The sequence below is a fragment of the Myotis myotis genome, unplaced genomic scaffold, assembly GCF_014108235.1.
Source record: "Myotis myotis isolate mMyoMyo1 unplaced genomic scaffold, mMyoMyo1.p scaffold_m19_p_11, whole genome shotgun sequence".
Lineage (NCBI taxonomy): Eukaryota > Metazoa > Chordata > Mammalia > Chiroptera > Vespertilionidae > Myotis > Myotis myotis.
The window spans coordinates 6,368,753-6,393,828 of NW_023416315.1; the positions used below are offsets into that span (position 1 = coordinate 6,368,753).

Below are 25,076 nucleotides of genomic sequence, written 5' to 3' on the forward strand. Positions count from 1 at the left end.
GACCTCCTGCACACACTCGACTTATGTTTTGTGTTATTGTTGTTTTTGCTCAGTTTTGTTTCAACTATCTTTTCAGTGATAAGATCTCTGGAACTGGTACTATGTCTTATACTTGAAAGGCTGGACAAAGAGCAAGGTGTGAAATCAGACCTGGGTTCAAATCGTGTGATGTTGGGTAAGTTACTTAACCTCTCTGAGCTTGAGTGTCATCATTTATTAAATGGGGACAGCAGTAGTTCTTTCATAGAGTTGAAGCGTGTGTAATGAGGTAACTGTTAGCCACTTAGCCCAGTGCCTGTCTCATAGCACACACTCAGCAAATGTTAGTGCCCTGCCCCTTGCTCTACTTCAGCGGTTCTCAACCTGTGGGTCGTGACCCCTTTGGCGGTCGAACGACCCTTTCACAGGGGTTGCCTAAGACCACCCTGCATATCAGATATTTACATTACAATTCATAACAAGTAGCAACATTAGAGTTATGAAGTAGCAACGAAAATAATTTTATGGTTTGGTCACAACATGAGGAACTGTATTTACAGGGCCAGAAGGCTGAGAACCGCTGCGTCTACTTGGAGGAGTTGGGCTTAGCACAAGCTTTAGATAAAAGCGTGTGGCCCAGCCACTTCCCCCAAGAACATGAGGAACAGTGAGTAGGCTGTAGGGGAGGAGAGAGGCAGTTGACAAACCAGGAAAGCTCCCTCCAGGTCTGGCCTGTGGGCCTCTCACCTGATGATGGCCAGAGGGATGAAGTACACCAGGAAGGCCACGATGGTCATGTACGGGGTCCAGTAGGACTCATCGGGCCACAGGGCCCAGCACTGCACCTCGCCGTTGGAGAGCTTCCTTTTCCCGAATATGATGAGGGTGGGGATGGCGAACAGGAAGGAGAGGCCCCAAGCAGTGGCGATGAGCACCTTGGCTTGCTTTTCTGCTCAGAGAAAACAGAGGAAGGGCTGGGCCTCATTAATTTCATAGCGAGGAAATAAATGGCTCTACATATTTAAAAGAACACTATGATATTCATCGCTGCCTTTCCTGTAATTTAGGTTGCTGTTCAGAATAAAGCACAGTGTCTTCCAGAACTCGTCATATTTGCGCTGAGCTAAACAGTGGGGTTTTTTAACCCAGTGAATATGGGGAGACATGTAACTGACCATGCTTCCCTCTTGGCTATAGACCCCAGGCCCTCCACCTCCAGCAGGTGTCCTGAGACACCCCCACATGCTTCCTGATACGTAATTTCCCTTCTCTCCTATTTCTTCAACTTAAAATAAGCTGGTGGAGGTGTCTTTTTATAGACCACATTCACTCCTTCCTGGAGCCTGCTGGGCATAAGCAAATGGAAGAATAAGTGTATCACACCTTTGTGTACATGTATCATAGACTGTCTCTCCCATTTCCCCTCATCCTATTCCCCGCTTTCTTCTCTATCATAATCCCCAGAGCATGGCAGTGCTCAAAAGCTTGGTGTTGGACACACACACACACACACACACACACACACACACACACCTTAGCTAAAGCCTATGAAACAGGTAAATTAAATTACTTTGAATTGCACACAATAAATTGATATGTTTCAGGTTAAAATTACCTTTTTGCATGTGGTCACTCTGGCGTGCCCAGCTCTCATTCCCAGAAGTGAGGACTAGGTGGTGGGCGTCCTTGCAGGCAACTGTGTATTATTCGGGGATCTCCCTTTTTCTTACATTCTCTCCTCTGCCTTTCTCAACAATACCTAGCATTGCTTTGACTTTTTCTATATATTAATCTTATCATACTGCATGGGTTACTCTGCATGCTGTCGTATCACTGAACATTTTTATGTCAATGCACATTAATGCCCATGGCTCTACCACATCCTCATTGAGAGAGACAGGGTATGTCACAGGCGGCTGAGCTAGACCCACACCATCTGAGTTCAAATCCAGCCCCTGCACCTACTAGCTGCATGACCTTGGGCAGGTTACTTTTACTTTCTGAATTGTAATTGCCTAAACTGGAAGATGCAGATAATACTAGAGCCTACCTCACAGAGCTGTTGTGAGGATTAAAATGTTTAACATATGTAAAGAACTTAGAGTCATGGATGGCACATAGCATGCAATCAATGCACCTAAGCTACTAAAACTTCTACAGGACAGCTAGCCATTCCTCCATTGAGGGACATTCCTCTATTGAATTCCTGCTATTCTAAGCAATGCTAGAAGACACAGCACATGTATACATGCACCCAGAGAAGATGCCAAGAAGTAGAATTTCTATGTCAAGGGCTACAATTCATTAGATATGGTTAAGTTGCCAAAGTATCTGCTCCAATAGTATGTATTCAGTAGTATCTGATGACACTAATTCTATTTAGTCTAAAGTTCTGCTTGCTCTATTAATTTTGCTGCCTTGGGTGCAAATTTTGCAGAATGGTATTTTAAAGACATTATCTATTTTCCACAAGTTGGGCTTTTGTCACATTTTTAAGGACATTTGACTATACCTTGTAGTCAAGATTTTATAGGAGGCCTACAAAATAGCAGTTGGTTGAGGCAGCTCACCTCCTTGCAGGAACTTCATGGGGTAGACGATGGCATGGTATCTGTCTATGCTGAGGGACACCAGGACATAGCTGGAGGCGTAGAGCAGCACAACCTGGAGGCAGAAGTGAGAGGAGCTGTGTGACATCACAGAGGTGAGGGAAGGTGCCCAGTGGAAAGAGGAGTGCTTCTTGCTGTTTGGAAACTGGGGCACTGAACCCTGGGGGAGGAGGGGGTGGGTTAGGGAGGGGAAGGCTGACTCCCAGTCTAGGAAGCAGATTGCTGTTCTTGATGCCAGAACTGGCATTGCTAGTGGTGACAGTTGAGATGGTCCCAGCTCTCTCTGGCTCACTCACTCGCTTGGTTTCCTGGAGACTCCGCATTTCAGAATCAGTCTCTCTTTGGACATTTTCAGGGTACATTTGTTGGTGCTTGACTTTTAAAGCGAAATCTAATTTTCTCTGTCACCATGGACATTCCAGAATAATTAGAAACAAAATGTCCACTTGCCTTTTATCCGTGCGAGTTGTTGAGAGATGATGAAAGAAGGGTTTGGGTTGAAACAGGCTGGTTTAAGTCATTTGTCACCCTGGGAGCAGACACTCAGAGCTCCCCTTCCTATACTTCCCCAGTAGAACTCCTCCCTACAGTAGGTCCTCGGGTCTCCCCTTCCTGCTCCCCACCCTCTCTTTTATTAACCTTGTCCAGCCCTGTAATTACCCTGTGTGCAGTGCTATTTGCATACTTTGCGAGAAGGAAATTGGGATATGAGACCTTAGTATCCCTCATGTGAAGAGCACACTCAAACTGTAATGACAGGAAATAGCTCTGAAAGGAGGAGCAAGGAGAAAAATCCTCAGCTAACTCTGAGCCTCTTTTCTACTCGGAATGTAGCATCCCTCTGCCCTAGAACCGTCAGGTCAAATCCAGAGCACGTAGAGGAGGAATGCAAAGACTGGAGTTGAAGGGTGACTGTCTGAATTTTTCTAAAATGAAAAGGAAATAACATGACTTTGACAATGACCTTTGTCTGAATTTGTGCCTTTTTGTTTTTTTCTCCCTGGCTCAGATAAATCCCAAGCAACTACATTGCTGCACTTTATTATCTTTATTTTTGTAGCACAACCACAAGACAGCCCAGCACTAATATTTCGAAAGGTGTCGCCGGGTGGGGGTTCTGAGGACTGATCAGAGATTGAGGGCTCCATGAGGAATTTAAGGGGAAGTTCTCCTCTTGCTAAAAAGGTGATATCGGGACAGGAAGGAAAATGATGGCCAACTTTAACCAAAACATCAGACAATCGATTCCCTAGAGAAAGTTGGGATTTCTATGTGTGGTCCATGAATTCATAATTGTTAGGGCTGTTGAGGGGGTGACCTCAGAGAGGGGATGGGAAAGAGAGCTCCCCGGGGCAAAAACCTGGGAGGTGGAATGGTGCACGGTGAAAAGGTCATCGGAATCTGCGCCATCGGAGACTGCTGAGTGAGGTGGCTGACAGCAGCTCCGAATCAGAGCAGGAAGAAAGTTCACGGTGAAGAGCGCCCGGAGAAACAGGCAACGTTAATAAAAGCCATCTATTTGGAGACACTGTCAAAGAGAGTATTTAATTTCAGGGCTCTTGGAACATCTAGGCAGGGGTAAAAAAATATTAAAGGTTATCTTAAAAAATGCATCTCAGATGGTCATGCTTTTCTTCACAAAGATAAATGAAAAAGAGTATAAAAACATGTTCACAGTTTTGAAAGAAAAAGTATGATCCAAGGACTTTATAAATATATTTTTATGCCAAGGCACAGAATTATTCATATATATATATATATATATATATATATATATATATATATATATATATTATAACAGCACTTCTCCTTCCTGAAAAATCTTCCTTGAGGAAATATTTCTGCCAATTGGGAATTGTTTCAAAATGAAGAACTAAAGAAGAGGGAAGAGATTGAATAATAATAGCTAAGGTATGCAATGAGTCAGAAAAACACAAACACAAAATGTTTACAAACAGCTATGAATATAGTTATGAAATTTTTCAGAAAAAAATCTGGGAAGTTGAGTGAGAAAAGAGGGTAGAAGGAAAGAAGTCATGTTACATTTCCATTTAGGCATTCAGGCGTCTCTTTTGCTTTTTACTTGATATTAAATTTAAAATGAAAGATAACCTACATAGAGTGAAATAATAATGGAGAAAATTATCTTATTAGTTTCCTATGGCTACTGGAACAAATTACCACAAACTTTGTGGCTTAAACCAGCATGAATGTATTCTTTCATTTTTGGAGACCAGAGGTCCGAAATCAGTTATAGAGGCTCAAAATCAAGGTGTTCCAGGACCCCGCTTGCTTTGGAGGTGCTGAGGAGCATCAGGACCTCCTCTCCAGCTGCAGGTGGCCGCCAGCATCCTTTGACCACACCCATCCCACCTCCAAGTCCATGGTTACCATGCCTCCTCTGTCTCTGAGTCAACTCTCCCCTTTATAAGGATATAGGTGATTGTAGCAGACCCACTAGGATAATGCAGAGTCATCTCCCCACTTCAAGATCCTTAGTTTAATCACATCTGCAAAGTTTTCTATGGTTTCTTTTTCTTTTCTTTTCTTTTCTTTTCTTTTCTTTTCTTTTCTTTTCTTTTCTTTTCTTTTCTTTTCTTTTCTTTTCTTTTCTTTCTTTTCTTTCTTTCTTTCTTTCTTTCTTTCTTTCTTTCTTTCTTTCTTTTTTTTTTTTTGCCACATAGAGTAAACATGCATAAGCTTTGGAGATTAGGAACTGGGTATTTTTTGAGGGCCGCTTTTAGCCTACCATAATTAGTAACCAAATAGGAAGGAAAACACAAGCAAATAGGAAGAATGTTTAAGACGGAAACATTAAATGAGGTGCCTGAAATAACACCAAACACGACTTGTCACGATCAATAGAAATGGCTTGAGCCCCTTCACTGAAACAAGCAAGGACTGGTCACAAAACTCTCCCCGAATCCAACTGTGTCCTGTTTAGAAGAGAAACCTCTAAAACCAAATGGTTATCAAAGTTTACAAATGGAATGACAGATAGGAATATCAAGCAACTAAAAATGAGAAGGAGGCATTCATTACAATACTACTATTCGACAAATTAAACTTAAGGCAAATAGCAGTTCATGTGACGAAGGGGTTATTTCTATTAGTAAAAGATACAAAACATCATGGCAAGAAAATATTAATAAACTTATTAATAACATAAAACTAAATATAAACTACTAAAATGCTCAGAGCTTTACAGAGGAACAGATACAATTATACATAGATAGGAAAAAACAAAATTTAAGAATAATACACATATTGTAAAATATCAAGGTAACATTTCAAAAATTGGTCATAAATGAAACTATGAAAAAAAAAACAATCCTCGCCGAAACCGGTTTGGCTCAGCGGATAGAGCGTTGGCTTGCGGACTGAAAAGGTCCCAGGTTCGATTCCGGTCAAGGGCATGTACCTGGGTTGCGGGCACATCCCCAGTAGGAGATGTGCAGGAGGCAGCTGATCGATGTTTCTCTCTCATCGATGTTTCTGACTCTCTATCTCTCTCCCTTCCTCTCTGTGAAAAATCAATAAAATATATAAAAAAAACAAAACAAAAAAAACAATCCTCAATAGATTCCAAAAAGTGGCAGTTGTGCCAATTTACAGGCAATAAAAGCTGACATTAGTATTATGTTTTTTAATACCACTTGGAAATGTAAACGCCCTTATAATTAACTCGAGTCAAGAAGGAAATTGAAATACAATTATAGTCAATTCATAAATGTCAACAATGAAAATTCTACACATCAACAACATATGGGATACCATTTGGAGAACAGACGGCAGTTTGAGGACATATGTTTGAATTCTCACTACCCCACCCCTCAATTCTGACAAAAATGACCTAGGAAATATGAAACCAAATAAAATCTTGCGGAGATGTGAGCCTTCAATAGAGGAAATTTAGAGAAATTTTATTTTTAAAGATGCCAGACCAGATTCGTTTAAAGGAGGATTCCTAGACAGACTTAAAAAATATTTAGTGTACTTTATTTCTATAGAACAATTTTAGATTTACGGAAAAAATTGAGAAGGCGGTACAGGTTGACTGTGGGAATATGTTTCTGGCCTCTATTCTGTTCCATTGATCTACTTGTTGATTCCTTCACCAATTCCATGCCGCCTTAATCACTGTAGCTTTATTCTAAGTCTTGAAATCAGATTGCTCTTCTAAACTTGTTCTTCTTCAGTGTTGTGTTGGCTATTCTGTGTCTCGTGCCTGTCCATATAAACTTTAGTTTGTCTGTATCTATAAAATAACAGGGCGGGATTTTGATTGGGAATGCATTGAATTTGTACATGACATTGGGCAGAATTGACATCTGAACAATAGTGAGTTTTCCTGTCTATGAACATGGACTATCTATCCACTTACTTAGATATTCTTTGATTTCTCTCATTAGAGTTTTGTGGTTTTAAAATATTTATTTTGCAAGTATTTTGTTAAATTTACACCTTAGTATTTCATAGTTTGGTGCTACAAAAATGCTATTGTGGTTTTAATTTTAAATTCAAAATTTTTATTGCTGATATAGGAAAAAAACACACAATTGCCTTTATGTATTAACTTTGTATTCTGTAACCTTACTATTTCCATTTAATAGTCCTATAGGGTTTTCCTCCTATTCTTTTGGATTGCTTATATAAACAGTCTTGTTTGTGAACAAAGTTATTTTTATTCCAATCTGTTTCCTTTTATTTGCTTCCCTTGTCCCGTTGAATTAGTGGCACTTGCAGTGCAGTGCTGAGGAGGAATGGCGAGAGGGGGCATCCTTGCCTGGTTCTTGGTCTTAAGAGGAAAGTCTCTGGTTTCTCACCATTAAGTATGAGGTCATTTTATAAGTATTTTTGTAGGTATTCTTTATCAATTGAGGAAGTTTCCCACTATGCAGGTTTCTGAGAGTTTTAAAAAAAGTCATAAATACGTGTTGAATTTTGTCAAGTACTGCTCTGTTTCTATTGAAAAGATCATATACATTTTCTTTACCTTTTTGATGTAATGGGTTACATTAATTTTTTTTTTTGCACATTTTGTAATTGTCCCGCAGTTCTTGGATATTTCATTCCATTTTTAAAAAAAATACACATCGCCCTGACCGGTTTGGCTCAGTGGATAGAGCGTCGGCCTGCGGACTGAAGGGTCCCAGGTTCAGTTCAGGGCATGTACCTTGGTTGTGGGTACATCCCCAGCAGGGGGTGTGCAGGAAGCAGCTGATGGATGTTTCTCTCTCATCGATGTTTCTAACTCTCTATCCCTCTCCCTTCCTCTCTGTAAAAAATCAATAAAATATATTTAAAAACACATATCTTTTAGAGTTGTTTTAAGTTCACAGCCAAACTGAGTGGCAGGTACGGATACTTCCCATAAACTCACAGCCCTCACTTGGCACAGCCTCCCTCATTCTCAGAACCCCTCATAGGAGTGTCGCAATCAATGGACAGATGCCTGGAACCGGCGTGTCTTCCAGTCATCGCAGGGAGTCTCTGTGTGAATGTCGGGCATAGTTTTGACACAGCCAGACAATGGCGGCTCTGCCTTTGCCTCCACTTCCTGCTTGCACAAAGCTTTAAGGTCAGCCAAAGGCGAGAGGTCAGGGCCTTCTCTCTTTCTTCCTTAGCACGGGCACCGTCCTGAGCGTGCCCTTGGTCTTCTAGATTCTAAGGGCTCGGTCAGAGGTTTTCTAAACCCCTATGAACATCCCATTACTCAGCTTATTTTAAAAAAATATAATTTATATTTCTTTTTTAAATTTTATTAAGCTTATTGAGGTAACCTTGGTTAATACAATTACATAGGCTTCAGGTGTACAATTCTATAACACATCATCTGCATATTGCATTGTGTGTTCACCACCCAAAGTCAGGTAAGCTTATATTTATTTTTTTAAAATATATTTTCACTAGAGGTGCAGTGCATGAAATTCGTGTGTGTGTGTGGGGGGGGGGGGGGGGGGGGGCGGCCTCTCAGCTCGGCCTGCTCTCTCTCACAATCCGGTACATCCCTCTCACAACTTGGGACCCCTTGCTCTTAAACGCCCACCTGCTAGCTCCTAACTGCCCGCCTGCTCACTCCTTACTGCTTGGCTCACAGCTCCTTAGCCCTGCCGCAGAGGCAGGAGAGGCCACTGCCACCCGTGAGCCTGGCTTCTGACTGAGCAGCACTCCCACTGCTGGGAGTGCACTGACCACCAGGGGGCAGCTCCTGTGTTGAGCGTCTGCCCCCTGGTGGTCAGTGAGCATCATAGTGACCAGTCGTTCTGGTCATTCCGCCGTAAGGGTCACTGGGATTTGATTATATAGGATACTATTAGAAGGAATATTACTGACATGAGTAACTCAGGGTCAAAAGGACATTTTTCAGTTAGCGATTTGAAAAGACATAGGTTACCATGTATTTGAAAAATGTGAAGTAAAGTGTGGCAGCAAGTCTCCAAGGTATCCCCAGTGATCCTTGCCTCCTGGTTGGCTCCTTTGTGGGTCTTTTATTTCCATTCTGAATCAGGGCTGACCATGTGACCCATGGAATAATGTGGAGGTGATGATGTATAGTTTCTGAGACGAGTTCATAAAACATGTGCCTCTACCCGGCTCCCTCGGCTAGCTGATTCTCAGGAAAGCTGGCTGCCAGATCGTGAGGCCGCTAAGGAATGTTTGTGGAGAGGGCCTGAGTCTTCTGTCAAAAGCTAGCACCAACTTGCCAGCCACGGGAGTGAGCCACCTTGAAAGTTAACTGTGTGATACAGACCAGACCTCCCAATGACGGCAGTCCTGGGCAAGGGCTGACGGAGCTCTGTGATAAGCCTTTAGCTGGGTCTGCCAGGCCAAGCTATGCCCGAATTCTCCACTAATGGAAACTGTGAGATATTAAATGTTTGTTGTTTTAGGCGACTAAGTATTGATGTGGTTTGTTTCTCAGCAATTGATAGAGTAAGCAGTTAAAAATATTTATCTGCTTACTCTATCAATCCTCAAGAAGAAATATGGAAGCAAAAATCCTTAAGAAGAACTATGTTTCCAATATTTCCCCTGAGAAAATACCAGCCTCAGAGAGTAATAGGGGCTCTTTCACATCTAAACTCTCAAGGTTAGGCGCAGAACACAAAAGGAGATTTTTAATTGTAATGACTTTCTATTTTCTGAAGATGGAATAATTCCATTACCAAGATCTGAAAATGATAGGACAACTGAAAATCATAATCTCACTTATGAATATAGATGCAAAGATTCTTTAAAAAAATCATACTAACAAATGGAATCTAACAGGATTAACATTTCCCAGAAATGTCTTATACCTCTGTAAAGCTACAATAATTTAGACCTGAAGTACTGGCAACAAAAATACAATACATTAATGGGAAATCATTTTAAGAACTCAGGAATAGCACACATCAATCCTAACACCAGTTATAAAATGGTCCATTCTTTCCATACTAAGTTCAATTGTGTTTATTGCTGTGTCTCGATCTATGTTACATACGTGGATGAGGTATTAATAATGAAATATATATGGCACATAGGTAATATTTCACACCCAATATAAATATTTTTACAATTATATTTTATATTGAAGCATATTTGACAGGCAAAGTGCAAATGTCTTTAATCTAAAAATAGATACTAGCAATAACTGAGAAAATAAGTATGCTGGTTATAAAAAGAATTAAAAAAAGGATAATAAGCAATTTAGAGAAGAAATTCAAATGCCAATAGATATTGTAAAAGGTTGAATTTGGGTAGTAATACAAGAAATAAAAGTTAAAACAACTGGAGAGAATACCTATTTTCTAACAAACTGCTAATATTTTTCAAAAACAACAGTAGTCAGTGTTGGGTTAGTTTGAGGAGAAAAAAGCAAAAAGAAATTGAAAAAATTTCTTGAGATTATTTAACTAGTGCTATGTATACTCTGAATGTTTGTATCTTCCCCAAATTCACAAGTTGGAATCCTAAAGCCCAACTTGATGGTATTAGTAGGTGGGGCTTTAGAGATGTGATTCGGTTATGAGGGTGGGGCCCTTATGAATGGGATTAGTGCCCTTATAAAACAGACCTTAGAGCTCCCCTGCCCTTTCCACCACATGAAGTCATAATGAGAGGTCTGCAGCCTGAAAAAGGGCCCTCACTGGGCCATGCTGGCGCACTGACCTTAGACTTCTAGCCTCCAGAACTGTGAGAAATAAATGTTTGTTGTTTGTCCAGGCGGGTGTGGTGTGGCTCAGTTAGCTGAGCTTCATCCTGTGCACCCAAAAGTCATTGGTTTAATTCCCGTCAGGGCTCATACTCAGGTTGTGGGTTCCATCCCCAGACGGGGTACATATGGGAGGCAACTGATTGATATTTCCCTCTCATCGGTGTTTCTCTCTCTCTCTCCGTCTCTCTCTAAAATCAATAATAACATATTAAATTTCTTAAAATGTTAGTTTATAAGCCACCTGCTCAGTAATATTTTTGTTACAACACCCTGGATCGATGGAGACAGCCAGACTATGTCAAAAGCTTTACCATTGACCTAAAAAATTTATTTAATGCTTTAAATATGAATGTTGATAGTTTTATTATTGCTTATTTGGGTTTTATTTCATTAGCATAATGCTCTCCATGTCCATCCATGCTGTTGCAAATAGTAAGAGTTCTCACTTTTTTACAGCAGCATAATATTCCATTGTATAGATGTACCACAGTTTTTTAATCCACTCCTCTGCTGATGGGCACTTAGGCTGTTTCCAAATCTTAGTTATTGTAAATTGTGCTGCTATGAACATAGGGGTGCATATGCCCTTTCTGATTGGTGTTTCTGATTTCTTGGGATATATTCCTAGAAGTGGGATTACTGGTTCAAATGGGAGTTCCATTTTTAATTTTTTGAGGAAACTCCATACTGTCTTCCATAGTGGCTGTACCAGTCTGCATTCCCACTAGCAGTGCATGAGTGTTCCTTTTTCTCTGCATCCTCGCCAGCATTTGTCGTTTGTTGATTTGTTGATGATAGCCATTCTGACAGGTGTGAGATGGTACCTCATTACCATTTTGATTTGCATTTCTCAGATGGTTAGTGACTTTGGGCATGTTTTCATAGGTTTCTTGGCCTTCTGTAGGTCCTCTTTCAAAAAGTGTCTATTGAAGTCCTTTGCTCATTTTTTGATTGGATTGTTTATCTTCCTTTTGTTAAGTTGTATGAGTTTCCTATAAATTTTGGAGATTAAACCCTTATCAAATATTTCACAGACCTACAACAAACTCTCCAAAAATTCATATGGAATAAAAAAAGACACTGAATAACCACAGAAATCCTGAGAAAGAAGAACGAAGTTTGAAGGATCACAATACCAGATATCAAGCTATATTATAAAGCCACTGTCCTCAAAACTGCTTGGTACTGGCACAAGAGCAGACATATAGACCAATGGAACAGAACAGAGAACCCAGAAATCAACCCAAGCCATTGTGTTCAATTAATATTTGACAAAAGAGGCAAGACCATACAATGGAGTCAAGACAGTCTCTTCAATAAAGGGTGTTGGGAAAATTGGACAGATACATGCAAAAAAATGAAACTAGACCACCAACTTACACCATCCACAAAAATAAACTCAAAGTGGATAAAGGACTTAAACATAAGCTGGGAAATCATAAAAATCTTAGAAGAATCTATAGGCAGAAAAATATCAGATATATGTCATAGCAATATCTTTATCGATACAGCTCCTATGACAGGGGTGGGCAACCCCTGCACGTGTGCCAAACATGGCACACCAGTAACTTTTGCTGGCATGCGAAACCCTCTCTTATAATCTTCCATTTACAATTGTGAATCTTTGTTCTCAGTGATGAATTTTGTTTAGTCTCACAATAGGAGTAGGCTGACGGATGAAAGTAGTAGCTCGTGCATATCTCTGAAGGTCACGAAATATAAACCTGATGTAAAATCTCTGTCATCAGTGATGCAGCCGCAAAAGTCCCACTGATAATATCAAACGGAGTCATAAAGTTTTCTGTCGGACTATCAGTGTACACGTATACATTAAAAAACAAATGTATTTTTCATCATCATAAACTGTGTTTTTGTCGCTCGAATGAATTTTATTATTTTTTTAAGGTTCTTCACATACATACACCTTAAGAGATATCAAGTAGGTGTAGTATGTTCTCAAAAAATTAGGGTTAGCATGCAGAAGAATTTTGAGTCAGAGATTTTGCTGGTTTTGGCACGCACTCACAAAATGGTTGCCCACCCCTGTCCTAGGACCATGGAGAGAAACTAAGGAGAAAATAAACAAATGGATCTACATCAAAATAAAAAGCTTCTGCACAGCAAAAGAAACCATCAACAAAACAACAAGAAAGCCCACTGCCTGGGAGAATGTATTTGCCAATGTTATCTCCGGTAAGGGTTTAATCTCCACCATTTATTGGGTTTTCTTTCTATAGGTCTTATTTTTAGCAAAAGAAATACGTTTTAAACATCTCACCAATGTTGCCTGTCCTGGCAACTAGCAGGAGGGGCGCAGGGTGCTGTGTGGGAGCGTGAGTTTGTGTGATTTCCCAGGAAGATCCCAGAGCTGATTTTGGTGTCAGTTTGATTCATCCGGTTGGGAAAGTGCTACATACCTGCAGGTAGCGGACCACGCGACACACCAGATCCGGTGCCATGAAGTCCCCAGTGAATCGCCAGATAATGTCTGTCAAGATGTTCACCAGTCCTGTGAAAGAGTCTAACAAAAACACGGTGATTAATTTCCGTGTCTTTCAAATTTGCAGCCAGGTGCCGCCGCAGACATGAATTCCTGGGAGGTTTGTTGTTTTCCTGATTCATCAGGAGGCTATTGAGGAAAAAGGGAGGCGACACAGGAGTCCCTGGACTCTTATTACTGGAGCTTGTTACCACTTGGATGTAGCCACCTCGGGAGGACTAGGTAATGACTGAAGAGGAATCGTGCTAATCATACCGTTGACCTTTTAAGACACAGAAGAGAAGTTTTAAGGGGGTTTAGATCTGTGCTAAAACAAGGACTGCATGAGGATTAATCAAAGGCAAAATCGAGAACAGGAAGAGATTTGTCTTTGAGAAGCCCCTCAAAATTCTCTCTTCTGCACCCACTATTTTACAGCTTGGGCCTGGTGACCTCCTCTGAGTGATGTAATCAATATCCTAATGGCCCTTGGCAGAAAAAAGATTCCCCACCCCTGCCCTAGAGTAAAGTGCAGGCATAAGTCTTCCTCCCACCCCTTATGCCTCCCTGGCTGCCCGGATTTCTCTTTTGGTCTATTTATAGGGCTACTCTACCCACAAAAGTTGCTGTTATTCCTTTAGAGAACTGGAGAGGTAAGTCTTCCCTTCTCAATCTTCACTGTGAACAGGATGAAGTCCGAGCCTCTCCCCACCCAGGTTAGTATAAAAGCCTTCTCCACCATCTGGCCTTCCCAAATCTCCACCTGGCATTGTTGATCTCCACCACCATGTTGATCACAGATTTGTGTATTCAGATACCCATCCCCTCTGCTTGGAATGGGCTCCCTCCATGGATCCGTTGATGGAATTCTTATTTATCTGTCAATATCTACTGTCACGTCCCCTCTCCAGAGCGTCCCTTGACCATTCACATTGCATGGTCTCCCCACAAGGGCACGTGGGCCTCCCAGTCTTATGCCTGCGTGTCTCTTCCTCTTTGTTTCTCTGTGGTGCTCATGGGGACTACAGAAAAGTGTCAACGTTTGGGGAAGAAACCCAGGGCAGCTCTGGGGAGTCAGAGTTCTCTGGAGAAGCTCAGACCTGCGCAGGGTCTGAGAGTTCTGGGTTGTGACCTGATCACGTGGGAACCTCATGAAGCTTTTCCTGCAGGACTGGACTGGGTGAATGAGTAGAATGGACACTGGAATGACTTGGATATTCTCTCTGGGTGTCCTTTGTACTTAATGTAAAATAACGGGGGTTGTGTGTGCTAAGCTCACGTTTCTCTGGCTATATGAACAATTGTCATGCGCTCCAGTAAAATTTCTTTTTCTCCCTGGAGCTCAACCTGAAATAAACCCACACCTGGGAGGAGACTGGAAGTAGAAATAAGCATTTTGTTATTTGCTTTTAAGCAAATGCTGCTCTACCTGATCAATGGAAGCTGTTCAGTTACCTAGGTAATTAAGCATGTTGCAAATAACCCTTTCCTAAAAGGTAATTAACGGGATCTGGGAACAAAGGGTACACTCTAAACTCTAAAGGCTTAACCACTTCTGTGTTATTACTTCTGCGTTTGAAAATGAATTCAGTGGAAGATCCTAGGAAGCTGTAAGAGTCAGAGAAGCCCAAACAGGCTGGCAGCAGGCTTCACTGTTCCTTTGATGCAATTTCTGGGAAACGTGCATGTGGGTGCCCAGGTGAGCAGGAATGCCGGTGAGGTGGGGGAAGTGAAGAGAGAAGTGGCTCCCCAGGGGAACCCTAAAGGGTCAGTAAGGCCAGGTCAGGGGAAAGGGAGCGAAGGACATTGATTCTAGGCACAGGCGACCGCATGAGCAAAGCTCTGGGGGTGAGAAAAGGTGAGACGAGAACCTCGTGGACATGAAGCAACCAGGGTGTTGCTGCTGAAGCCTCACATAGGAGCGTGGAGCGGTGAGAAACGGGGCTGGAGAGACAAGGACCCCGGCCTTTTAGGGTCTCGTGTGCCAATGAAAGGCGCCTGCATTTTCCCTGTGCGCTGTGGGGGCTGTGGAATGTCTGTGTGTTCAAACACATGCTTTGAAGGGATTCATATAGTTACGGGCTGTGTGTGTCCGTTTGGTAGGTCCAATAATGACATTACCATTGTGCTTGTGAGGAAACTGCAGACATTCCAGAATAGAGAATTCCTACCGAGTGAATCAAACAGGATAGAGAGATAGAGAGAAGGGTGCAGCTTTGAGATATACGTTATAAAGTAAAAGGAGGAGGATTTGATGCCTGAGGTGTTAATTTCCCCCAAGTTTTGCATGGCTAGGTCTGCTTCAGCATCTGTGTCCCCAGAAGCCCACTACGCCATTGGAGGTAAGGCGGAAAGGGACACAGGTCAGTCACTGTCTGAGGATGGGCTGAAGGCTGCCTCTGCCTAATCGAAGATCTTAGCAAAAATCCCATTTGCTCAAAAATAAAGGCACTGTGAACGCTACCAGGATGTGGAAGCTACTGCGGATAAAGGCTTCTAGGCTCAGAGCCCATCCGTCACGCAGCCAACCTGCCTGCACTTGGGCACCATCAGGTTGGCTCCTAGTGTAGGTCTGTGAGAATCTCTGGCTCGCTCATTGTAGGGATGGGGATATCAAAGGCCTGTCTAGAAAGCTCCACAGGATCGATGCTCTTGATCAGGAAACCTCTTGCTGGGCATCTTCCTCCAAGCCAGAATGAATCGGATCTGATGAGTTTGGCCCTTAGTTTCGGCCAGTGGAAAGCACAGAATGAAACGTACTCAGCCGCGGTAACTTGGTAGGGCCTCAGAGCCTCACTGTGGGTCTCTGCAATTCGAGTTGAATATTTTCTATGACCCTCTTACCTTGTGTTTTTCATTTTGCTGGGTGTGATCTCCCACGTCCAAACAGCGAGGGCAGCATGCATCTTGGGGCCCGACTACAGGGTGCTGGTTCTGCCACAGAGTCACTGTGCAATCCTGGGCATGCTACTAACCACATGGAGTCAGGCTCTTTGTAAAAATGTGGTGGTGAGAGTACCTGCTCTGTAGGGCCGTTGCGAAGGTTGAATGAGATAGCACACGTGAAGGTCTTAGTGAAACGCTTGGCACATAGACCCTAGGTACATCTTGGTGCTGATGGCAGGAATAGAGGTGAATGAGCAGAGAGCCACAGGGACTGGAATGAGAGGGTGAGTCTCACCATAAGTCCTGAGCTCTTAGCCAATGTGCTGGAAGATAGTTTTCTGAACAAAAAAATTATAAATGAAAAGTTGAGGCTTTGTTTAAATCAGATCGGCAGTAAAGATGGGTTATTTTATCTGCTATATTGCATGCTAGTTAATTTAACAGGTTTGACATCGACTAAGAAGACGGTGGTGGTTACATGAACTGATTGGCTGTCAGGGCGAAGAGAACCCAGCCAGAACTTGAGTGAACAGAACACAAGGAAGACGGGCTGTGCTGAGTGGTCCAGGGATTGGACCACTGTTTGCTGGCAGGGATGCTGTTTGTGGGCGATTCTTAGGCGAGACTGCGCTGTGTGTCACGGGAAAGTCAGCGTCCTTGGGCTGTGGGATAACTCCAAAGGCCCCAGGACTGAGTCCACGAGAATCACCAAAGTATGGAAGGACATTTGGGGGTTAGATTGAGAATATAGCCTGGCACCCCCAGAACAGTCCTACCTCTCACCTTGTCGTGATTATGCCTGTGGCCCTTTCATGCAAATGTGTCCTGTACTAGTTCTACAATGTCGTAAAACACAAAGAAGGACTGAGACACTATTCCAGATAAGACCGAAGATACATGAGGACAGAGCACAATACATGACCCTGGGTTTCTTTTGCTCTGAAAGATGTTCTCAGGGCGACTGGTGAAAAAGCTGAAGGGGTTAAGAAAACAACTCATAGAGTGACACAGACAATAGCGTGGCGATTGCCAGAGGGAAAGGGGGTGGGGAAGGTAGAAGAGGGTGCAGGGGGAATGCATGGGGATGGGAGGAGACTTGACCTGTAGATGTAGATAAAATTTCTACATCTTGGGGGTGACGATGAGGATTAAATTAAGCGAAGCATATAAGCCAGAAGCAGGCCCCGGTGCACGGCCCCTGCTCTGCTCACCCCCCCAGGAGAGAACGGAGCTGGAAAAATATGAGTAATGTGCCAAAAGCCACAGACGCAGTAGTGGAGCCCAGATTCAAACCCTGGTCGCCAGACTCCACCACTTGTTTTGTGCAGTTTTTAAATGAAGAATGGTTTTTATAATGTTGTAATGATTGAAAGAAATCAAAAGGAGAAAAACACTTTGTGGCACACGGAAAGTTTATGAAATTCAAATTTCAGGATCGACAAATGAAGTGTTGCTGGCACACAGCCATGCCACTTGCTCGCGTTTTGTCCATGCTGCCTTCATGCTCCAGTGGCAGAGCTGGCGACCAGATGTCCCTCAAAGCCTAACATGTTGAATATCTGGCCCTTTGCAGAAAAGCTGGCTGCCCCCTGCTCGGGACCTCTGACCCTGACCTTTCCATTATGCCCGCGTGCTGGTGGGTCCAGGCTCCTGGTGACCTCGCCAAAGCCTCTGGCTCTCCTAAGAAATCATTAAATTCCACGCAGGTTGCCCTGATGTCCTCCCTGCTGGCTCACACAGGAGAACTTTGAAGGGACCAGATGGGAACAGATTCCCCCTCTCATCTTAACAAAAATGCAATCTCTCTCTCCTTCATGTTCAGGGTTTGATTAATTAGGACATGAAGGGAGGAAAGAACAATCCAGGCTGCTGGGCTGGGCTGAGCTGGCAGTCTGAGCTGCTGTGGGTCCAGCTCCTCCTCCCATTCGGACAAGCTCCCCTATTCGCCCCCCCACCCCCACCGCCCCCACTCCCTGTCTAGTGGAGACTGTGATGTCGGGAGTTGAACGCAACTATAGAGTCAGGGACCTGTGGTTGCACCGCGGTTCTCCACTTGCTGTTGGATTTTGGGCAAGTGATTTCAACTTCTCTCCAGCTCAGTTTCCATAGGTCTAAATGGGAGGAATGGATGAACCTATTGTTTGGGTAATTTGTAGGATTAAATGAGAAGATATATGTGAAAATATTTTTGTTTGTTTGGCAAAGGATTGGCTGAGTGAGCATTCAGTAAATGTTAACTATTATTACTTTTTCTGCCTAATTGTCAGCAGGGAAGGAGCTAAATCTTAGATCCCAATTCAAAAGATCTGGAAGGTGTTTTAAAAACAGGTTTTTTTTTTTTTTTTTTTGTTTATTTTTGTTTTTTTTAAGTGATACTAGCACAAAATTCAAGTAGTGCCAACAATTCAAATACTTGTCTCATGAAACAATGTGTCCCGAAAGTTCAGTGCAGCACTGCTCGTAATGGCTTTAAGCTGGAAATTACCCACATGCCCATGACCAGCTGAAGGGGGAAATCAGCTGTGGTATGTCCATGCAATGGAATACCCTTCAGTAAAGAGAGTGGCAGCCTTATAAACTTGAGGTGCGTATACTTATTATGTCAAGATTACAAGTCATTTCGTCTGGCCAGTGTGGCTCAGTGGTTGAGCGTCGACCTGTGAACCAGGAGGTCATGGTTTGATTCCTGGTCAGGGCTCAATCCCCAGTGTGGGGCATGCAAGAGGCAGCTGATCAATGATTCTCTCTCCCTCTCCCTTCCTCTCTGAAATCAGTAAAAATATATATTAAAGAAAAAAAGATTACATGTCATTTAAGTGTTTGGAACATAACAGGCTCTCAACAATGTAAGCTTTCCTCCCTCTGTTCTCCTCACTTCCCTTTCCACCCCTTCCCTCTTTCCTTAGAAGGTTTAAGAAGAATTCTTTGGGAAGAGAGCCTATGAGACAGAGAACTGGAGAGATTCTGAGCATCCCTTGGGGACTCAGGGGGAGGTAAAGGGATAGATAGAGAGGAATTTTAAGACATTTTGCTGTGTTTCGTGCAGTTTATCGCCCCTGATAAATGCCATGGCCTCGGAGAGATTTTGTTGAGGCTGGAGCTGGATGTTTGGGGCACAACATTAGGCTGAGACTGGCCACAAGGGGGCTCAGCTTTGTTGAGGTTGCCCATGTGACAGAGAAATGATAGGACATATTTATCTGGAAGAAGAATCAAGGTCACACTCTTGACCTTAGCGTATATTCCCTTAAGAGCTGTCACTTGGGAGAAACATTAGACACCAGACTAAGATGGGACTGGGCTCAGGGTCTTTTCTCAGTAATATCTTGGTGCCTCCAAGTGGCTTGCTTTAGCAGGGGTGGGGAACGTCCAGCCCGCAGGCTGTATAAGTCCCACGAGATCATTTGGTCTGGCCCGCCAAGGCATTAGGGGTGAGTGAATTAAATGTTTGAACAAATATAGCAGGTTGATTTTTAAATTGAGAATTTTGCATGGCTCAAATCCTATATAATGAAAGGCTAATATGCACAACGACTGAATGGTGGAACAACCAGTCATTATGACATGCACTGACCACCGGGGGCAGATGCTCACGGCTGGCGAGTGCAGCAGTGGTGGCAGGAGCCTCTCCGTGGCAGCCTAAGCCGCCAGTCATACATCCCCCGAGGGCTCCTGGGCTGAGGGACCCTTCCCCCAAGTATACAAATTTCATGCACCAGGCCTCTAGTGATGTTACAAATATCCAAATGGCCCTTGGCAAAAAGAAAAAAAAAAAGGTTCCCACCCCTGCCTTAGGGGAGGCAATTATCCCATTCCTAGAAGGAATTATATAAAAATCCTTAGTCTGTTTGTTAGGGATTCAGGCACCAGGGGAGATGGATGCAGTGACCCAAGCTAAGTCTCACAGATTCTCCCAGGATTCGATAATGGAGGCTCAGTAGGTTCCTTTCCTGGGTCACCACCCCACTGCCAGGCAGAAGATCCCAACACTCCACCTGCGCCCACCCCCAAGTCAGCCCTCCAAAACCAAAGATCTCTCATTGTAAAAAAATGTAAATTAGTGACTGAAAATTAGTCCTAATTCTCCAGGGCTAATGGCTAAAGCCACTTATTCTCTTAACAGCATTTTTATTTTAATGAGGGCATCAAACCTTGGCCTGGAGAGCCTCTCTAATGGAAAAATTCCAGGAAGTGTGAAATGCAGAGAGAGAGGAACAGAATGGGTTGGCAACTTGCCCAAGGTCACACAGCAAGGTGGTGGCAGAGCTGTGAATAAAGCCCAGCTGCCCCAACTGCCTGTCTCACACAATTGCCTGGCCTGAGGCTGCTGCTTGTTTGCTCGCACTGGTGACTGTCTGCCTCGCTCTCAGCTGTGTTAGTGACTGTGGCCCAGCCTGCGTGTGAGGAGGCTGTGATGCGAGACCTGAACAGCCCTCCCTCACCGCCAGAGCTGAGCATGAAAAGTAGGAGGAAGCCTGATCAATAGATATTATGCAGATGCCTAGAGCAATAACATTCCCTTCCATTACTGAGCTAACAGTCCCGGTAAAGAACATGCCTGGATGCTGACAGTTTTATTTTCCCTGATTTGTCAAACTGAAATCAGGGTCTAACTGATGGCCATATGAAAGCATAAAAGGCACATGACTGGCAGAGGCCCAATTCCCTTTTCTCTGAATTAGAGGCCCTTGCTCCAGGAGCTGGCAAGGGTCCAGGCTCTGTGCACATCAATTATGCTCTCTGGCTGAGAGCCTTGCTGAGCAGAACTGGGCAGTAAAATGCCTACAGCCACAGTGAGCCTCATTTGAGATGTGGTCCCCAAAGAGAGAAAGCAGTGAGGTGGTGGAACCCAGATCCCTTTCCTTCCCCCCTCTTCGCCTTCCCCCACCTGTCACACCAGCTAAGGGATCCTAGAATGTAAACATGCGTTACACTTTTGTTTGCAATTGTGCAAGAAAAATATGTTTCATCTCCTAAAACTGAAATTAATTGCTAGTATAAACTCCTACTCTGCTGGATGTCAAAACGGTAATTGCAGACAAAAAAAGCTATAAACAGGAAAAAAAATAGCAAAATGGCAAACATAAATCTTTCCTTGTCAGTAATTACTTTAAATATAAATGGATTAAACTCTCCAATTAAAAGACAAAGAATTGAGCAAAGTATTATCCAACTATATCCTATTTAAAGAGACTAGTTTTATTTTATTTTAAAAAATCTTTGTTGTTGAAAGTATTACATATGTCCTCTTCCCCGTGCCCCCATTGACCTCTTCTAGCCCACCCCGCCCCAGGCCTTCAACACTCTATTGTCTGTGTTCATGGGTTATGCATATACAAGTACGCATATAAGTTATTTGGTTGATCTCTCCCCACCCACCCACCCTACCCTCCCTTTCCTCTGAGATTCCACAGTCTGTTCTATGCTTTGATGTCAAAAAGACTCACTTTAGATTCAAAGACACAAATAGAATTAAACTAAGGGGAAGTAAAAATTAATCCATGCAAAAGAGAGTTAGTGTGACATTACTAATTCATTCACTCAACAAATATTTATTAAATGCCTACCATGTGCCAGGAATTGTTCTAGGTGTAGTAAATAAAATAGATAAAAATGTTCTGATGACGTTTACACTCCAGTGCTGGGGTATAGACAATAAACATAGCATGTGAGGAACTTATTAGGAAACTTGAGCTCCAGAGAGAACTCCTTGGGCATCATCGGCATAGAGATGTTTTCAAAGCCATGAGGCAGGATGATGCCACCAAGTGCAGTTCAAATCATTGACCTCAGAGCTGAAGACATTCTATGGAAGTGAGGTCAGAAATAAGAGAAGGAACCAACACAAGAGACTGAGAAGGAGCAGGCTGTAGGACAGATACAGAACCAGGAGATATGGGTGGCTAGAAGCCAAGTACAAAAGTATTTTCAGGAAATGGGAATGGTCAGTTGTGTCAAATACTACTGTAAGTTCAAATAAGTTGAAGCTTGATAACTGGCCCCTAGGTTTAGAATATGACGGTCATTGAAGAGACGTAACCTAAGCAGTTTTATGGGTATGGTAGGGGCAAAAGCCTGACTGGCATGGGTTTGAGTGGGAAGGGGAGGAGAGGAGTTGGTTACAATGAGCACAGACAACGACTTCAAGAAATATTCCTATAAAGGGATATTTATGGAAACAGAGTGGTAGCTGGAAGAACACATGAGATGAATATAACTTTTTGTCTGTCTGTGTGTGTGTGTGTGTGTGTGTGTGTGTGTGTGTGTGTGTGTAACAACAGCATGTTAAATGTTGGTGGTACTATTTAGCAGAGAGGGGAAAACAATCAGGGTGGAAGAGATTTTCTGGACGAATGAACTGGAGTCGTGAAGTGGTGTCTAAAGCAGGAGCAGATGGGCTAGGCTTGGGTGCACGGAGAATTTCCCACATTCCCAGGTGGGAAGACAGCAGCTATGGAGGGTGATGTTGGCGGAAGGGTACGGGCTGCAGGAGAACAAGGAGGAAGTGTCCTGCCGCTGCCTCAGTTTTCTGAGTGGAGCAGGAAGCAAAGTCATTTGGTGAGAGGGGAGATGGGAGAGAAGGTGCTGGAAGTTAGAGGAGAGAGAAGGTAAGGGATCGTTCAGGAGACTGAGAGATGTAGCTAGTATGAGATACAGCTTTCTTACCATATGAAAAAGTGCAAATATTTTATTAAATCCCACTGCAGTCTTTGGTAGATACATGACCATTTTTATTTGGAGAATTCAGGGAACCATAGGGGAATGGGCATAATGGCTCCTGTGAGTTCTGAGTTACTAAACTAAGGAGAGTCCCCACCATGTGGTTTTGTTTTTCCAGCCTGCGTTACCTAGAGATGGCAAAGGAATGGAAAAGGAGATTTTGCCACGGCTGTGGTTTTGCTGATAAAGAGAGGCAGGGGAGAGGGAATTGAGGAGGTAAGAAAGATTAATTAGAAGTGGCTATGGCATTTACATTTTTATTTAGCTGGAGTCCATTGTGCACATGTACCTTTCTATCTGGCTTTTCATTTCCTTTATGATGTTGTTTTCTATATTATTACAAGTTTATTATTAACATTATTTTTAATGGTACATTATATGCTTTGAGGGGATGTAGCGTATGTCATTGAACTGTTCAGTCAATGTGGGCTATTTAAATTGTTTACAATTTTCTGCTGTTATAAATAGCCCTGTGATGAAAATCTTTGCAAAAAAGCTTTACCAGCAGTTTTAGATGACGTCCTCAGGGTAGATTTTAAAAACCTTAACGACTATTTCAAAGAAATGAACATTTTTAAAGCTCTGTCTGTGCTTTCGGAAATCAACTCATTAAGCAGCACTTTTCACAGCCCGTTCTGTTTTCTCTGGATCCTAGGTTGAGAGCTGTCACTTTTTCAGCTCTTATAGTCCCATAAACATTCACTTTATATTTTAGAGAGAAGAATGAAGGCTGACGCGGGGTTTGCGGGGAACGTATTTGTTCATTCATTCACTTATTCATGTATCAATGTCAGCAAAACAGAGGTGAGGAACAGGGCTCTGGGATAAGAAATAAGAGGAATGTCCCTGCCGTGAACGGCATAAGTTGGCCTTCTTTTTAGAATTTACTTCCTGGGTGGTCTTTTCTCTGCAACCCCCAGAGCCTCCCCATGAAGCAGGGCCATCTCTACCTCCACACGCGGCTGTACAAGGCTGGGAAGGGACCACCACTCCATGGATCACTGCTGGTGTGCACACAGCCATGGTGAGTCTCAGGGGAATGGACAATTGAAGACCCACTGAAGTTTTACTGGTCACCTGTTGTTTCTGCTTCTCCCACATATACTTCTTCTCGACGGTATCTCAATTATCCTTCCCTAACCAGGTCCTAATCTACCCCCACCTAGAATGAACTCATGACCCAGGCCTTGACAATCAGAATTGTCTCCCCCATGGCCATAGTGACTGGTTACTAGCTCTACGGATAATGGAAGCCCAGTGCTGCTTGGGTCCCTGTGGAGAGATCATGCCATCTCAGAGAAAAATACAGCCACTAAACGGGCAGAGAGCAGCTTGAGAGAAGCAGATGAGGCCAGCAGGAGATGACAGAGCACACTGCCGATGGACATGAGTTTTCAAGAAGATGTACTGCCCTAGCCGGTTTGGCTCACTGGATAGAGCATCAGCCTGGGGACTAAGGTTCGATTCCAGTCAAGGGCATGTACCTTGGTTGCAGGCACATTCCCAGTAGGGGGTGTGCAGGAGCAGCTGATCGATGTTTCTCTCTCATCGATGTTTCTACCTCTATCCCTCTCCCTTCCTCTCTGTAAAAAATCAATAAAATATATTTTTTTAAAAAAGGGAGGGAAAGCTACTTTTAAAAAAAAAGAAAAAAGAAGATGTACTCATGGGAATGGATGCCTCAAATAGAGCCTCCGTAAAATTAAAATTAATAAAATGTCAGGACGTCTGGTGTGGGTACCAGAAGAGTTCTAAAGCGACCCTGGGGTTCTGCTATGAATAGACAGAACAGTCCAAAAGCTACCCTGGTGCCCGAGCAGTCCTCTTCTTGCTGCCACCACTTCCTTCCCGGCCACCGAGAAACCTGCCTATTCGTTAGTCGATAAGGAAGGTGAGCCGCGGGAGGATGCACTCCTGCCCGGTCCCAGGGTGACAGACTGGAGGAGTGAGTTCCTTTCACTGACCCTTGCTTTGCAAATTTCACCAAAAACTACCCAGGGAGGTAAACTGAACCCTGTTACAGGACAAACTTTTAGAGTCTGTTGTGGATTCTGGAAAGTGAGAATTCAAGGGGCGCTTGTTTTGTTAGGACACTGCCCTGCCCCATGCCGTCCTCTCTCTGCATGTTCTCCTCCTCGGCAGACAGCCACCTCCTCCTTTGCCCACATGGAAAATCTCTGCTGGGACTTCACGACCCATCTGT

At 43.3% G+C, this 25,076-nt stretch overlaps 1 protein-coding gene across 2 annotated transcripts in view; it reads right to left on the bottom strand.

The window, feature by feature from the left end:
* NPSR1 (neuropeptide S receptor 1) overlaps nucleotides 1-25,076 on the bottom strand; it is a 63,509-nt gene that overhangs the window by 14,341 nt on the left and 24,092 nt on the right. Inside the window, exons 3-5 of one of the 2 annotated variants that reach the window (XM_036326975.1) lie at nucleotides 13,206-13,309; nucleotides 2,550-2,643; nucleotides 727-928 (exon numbers count right to left, since the gene is read on the bottom strand). In XM_036326975.1, the coding sequence (XP_036182868.1) occupies nucleotides 727-928; nucleotides 2,550-2,643; nucleotides 13,206-13,309 (400 nt within the window). The remainder of the gene's footprint in view (nucleotides 1-726; nucleotides 929-2,549; nucleotides 2,644-13,205; nucleotides 13,310-25,076) is intronic. The other variant, XM_036326976.1, reaches the window with a different exon arrangement.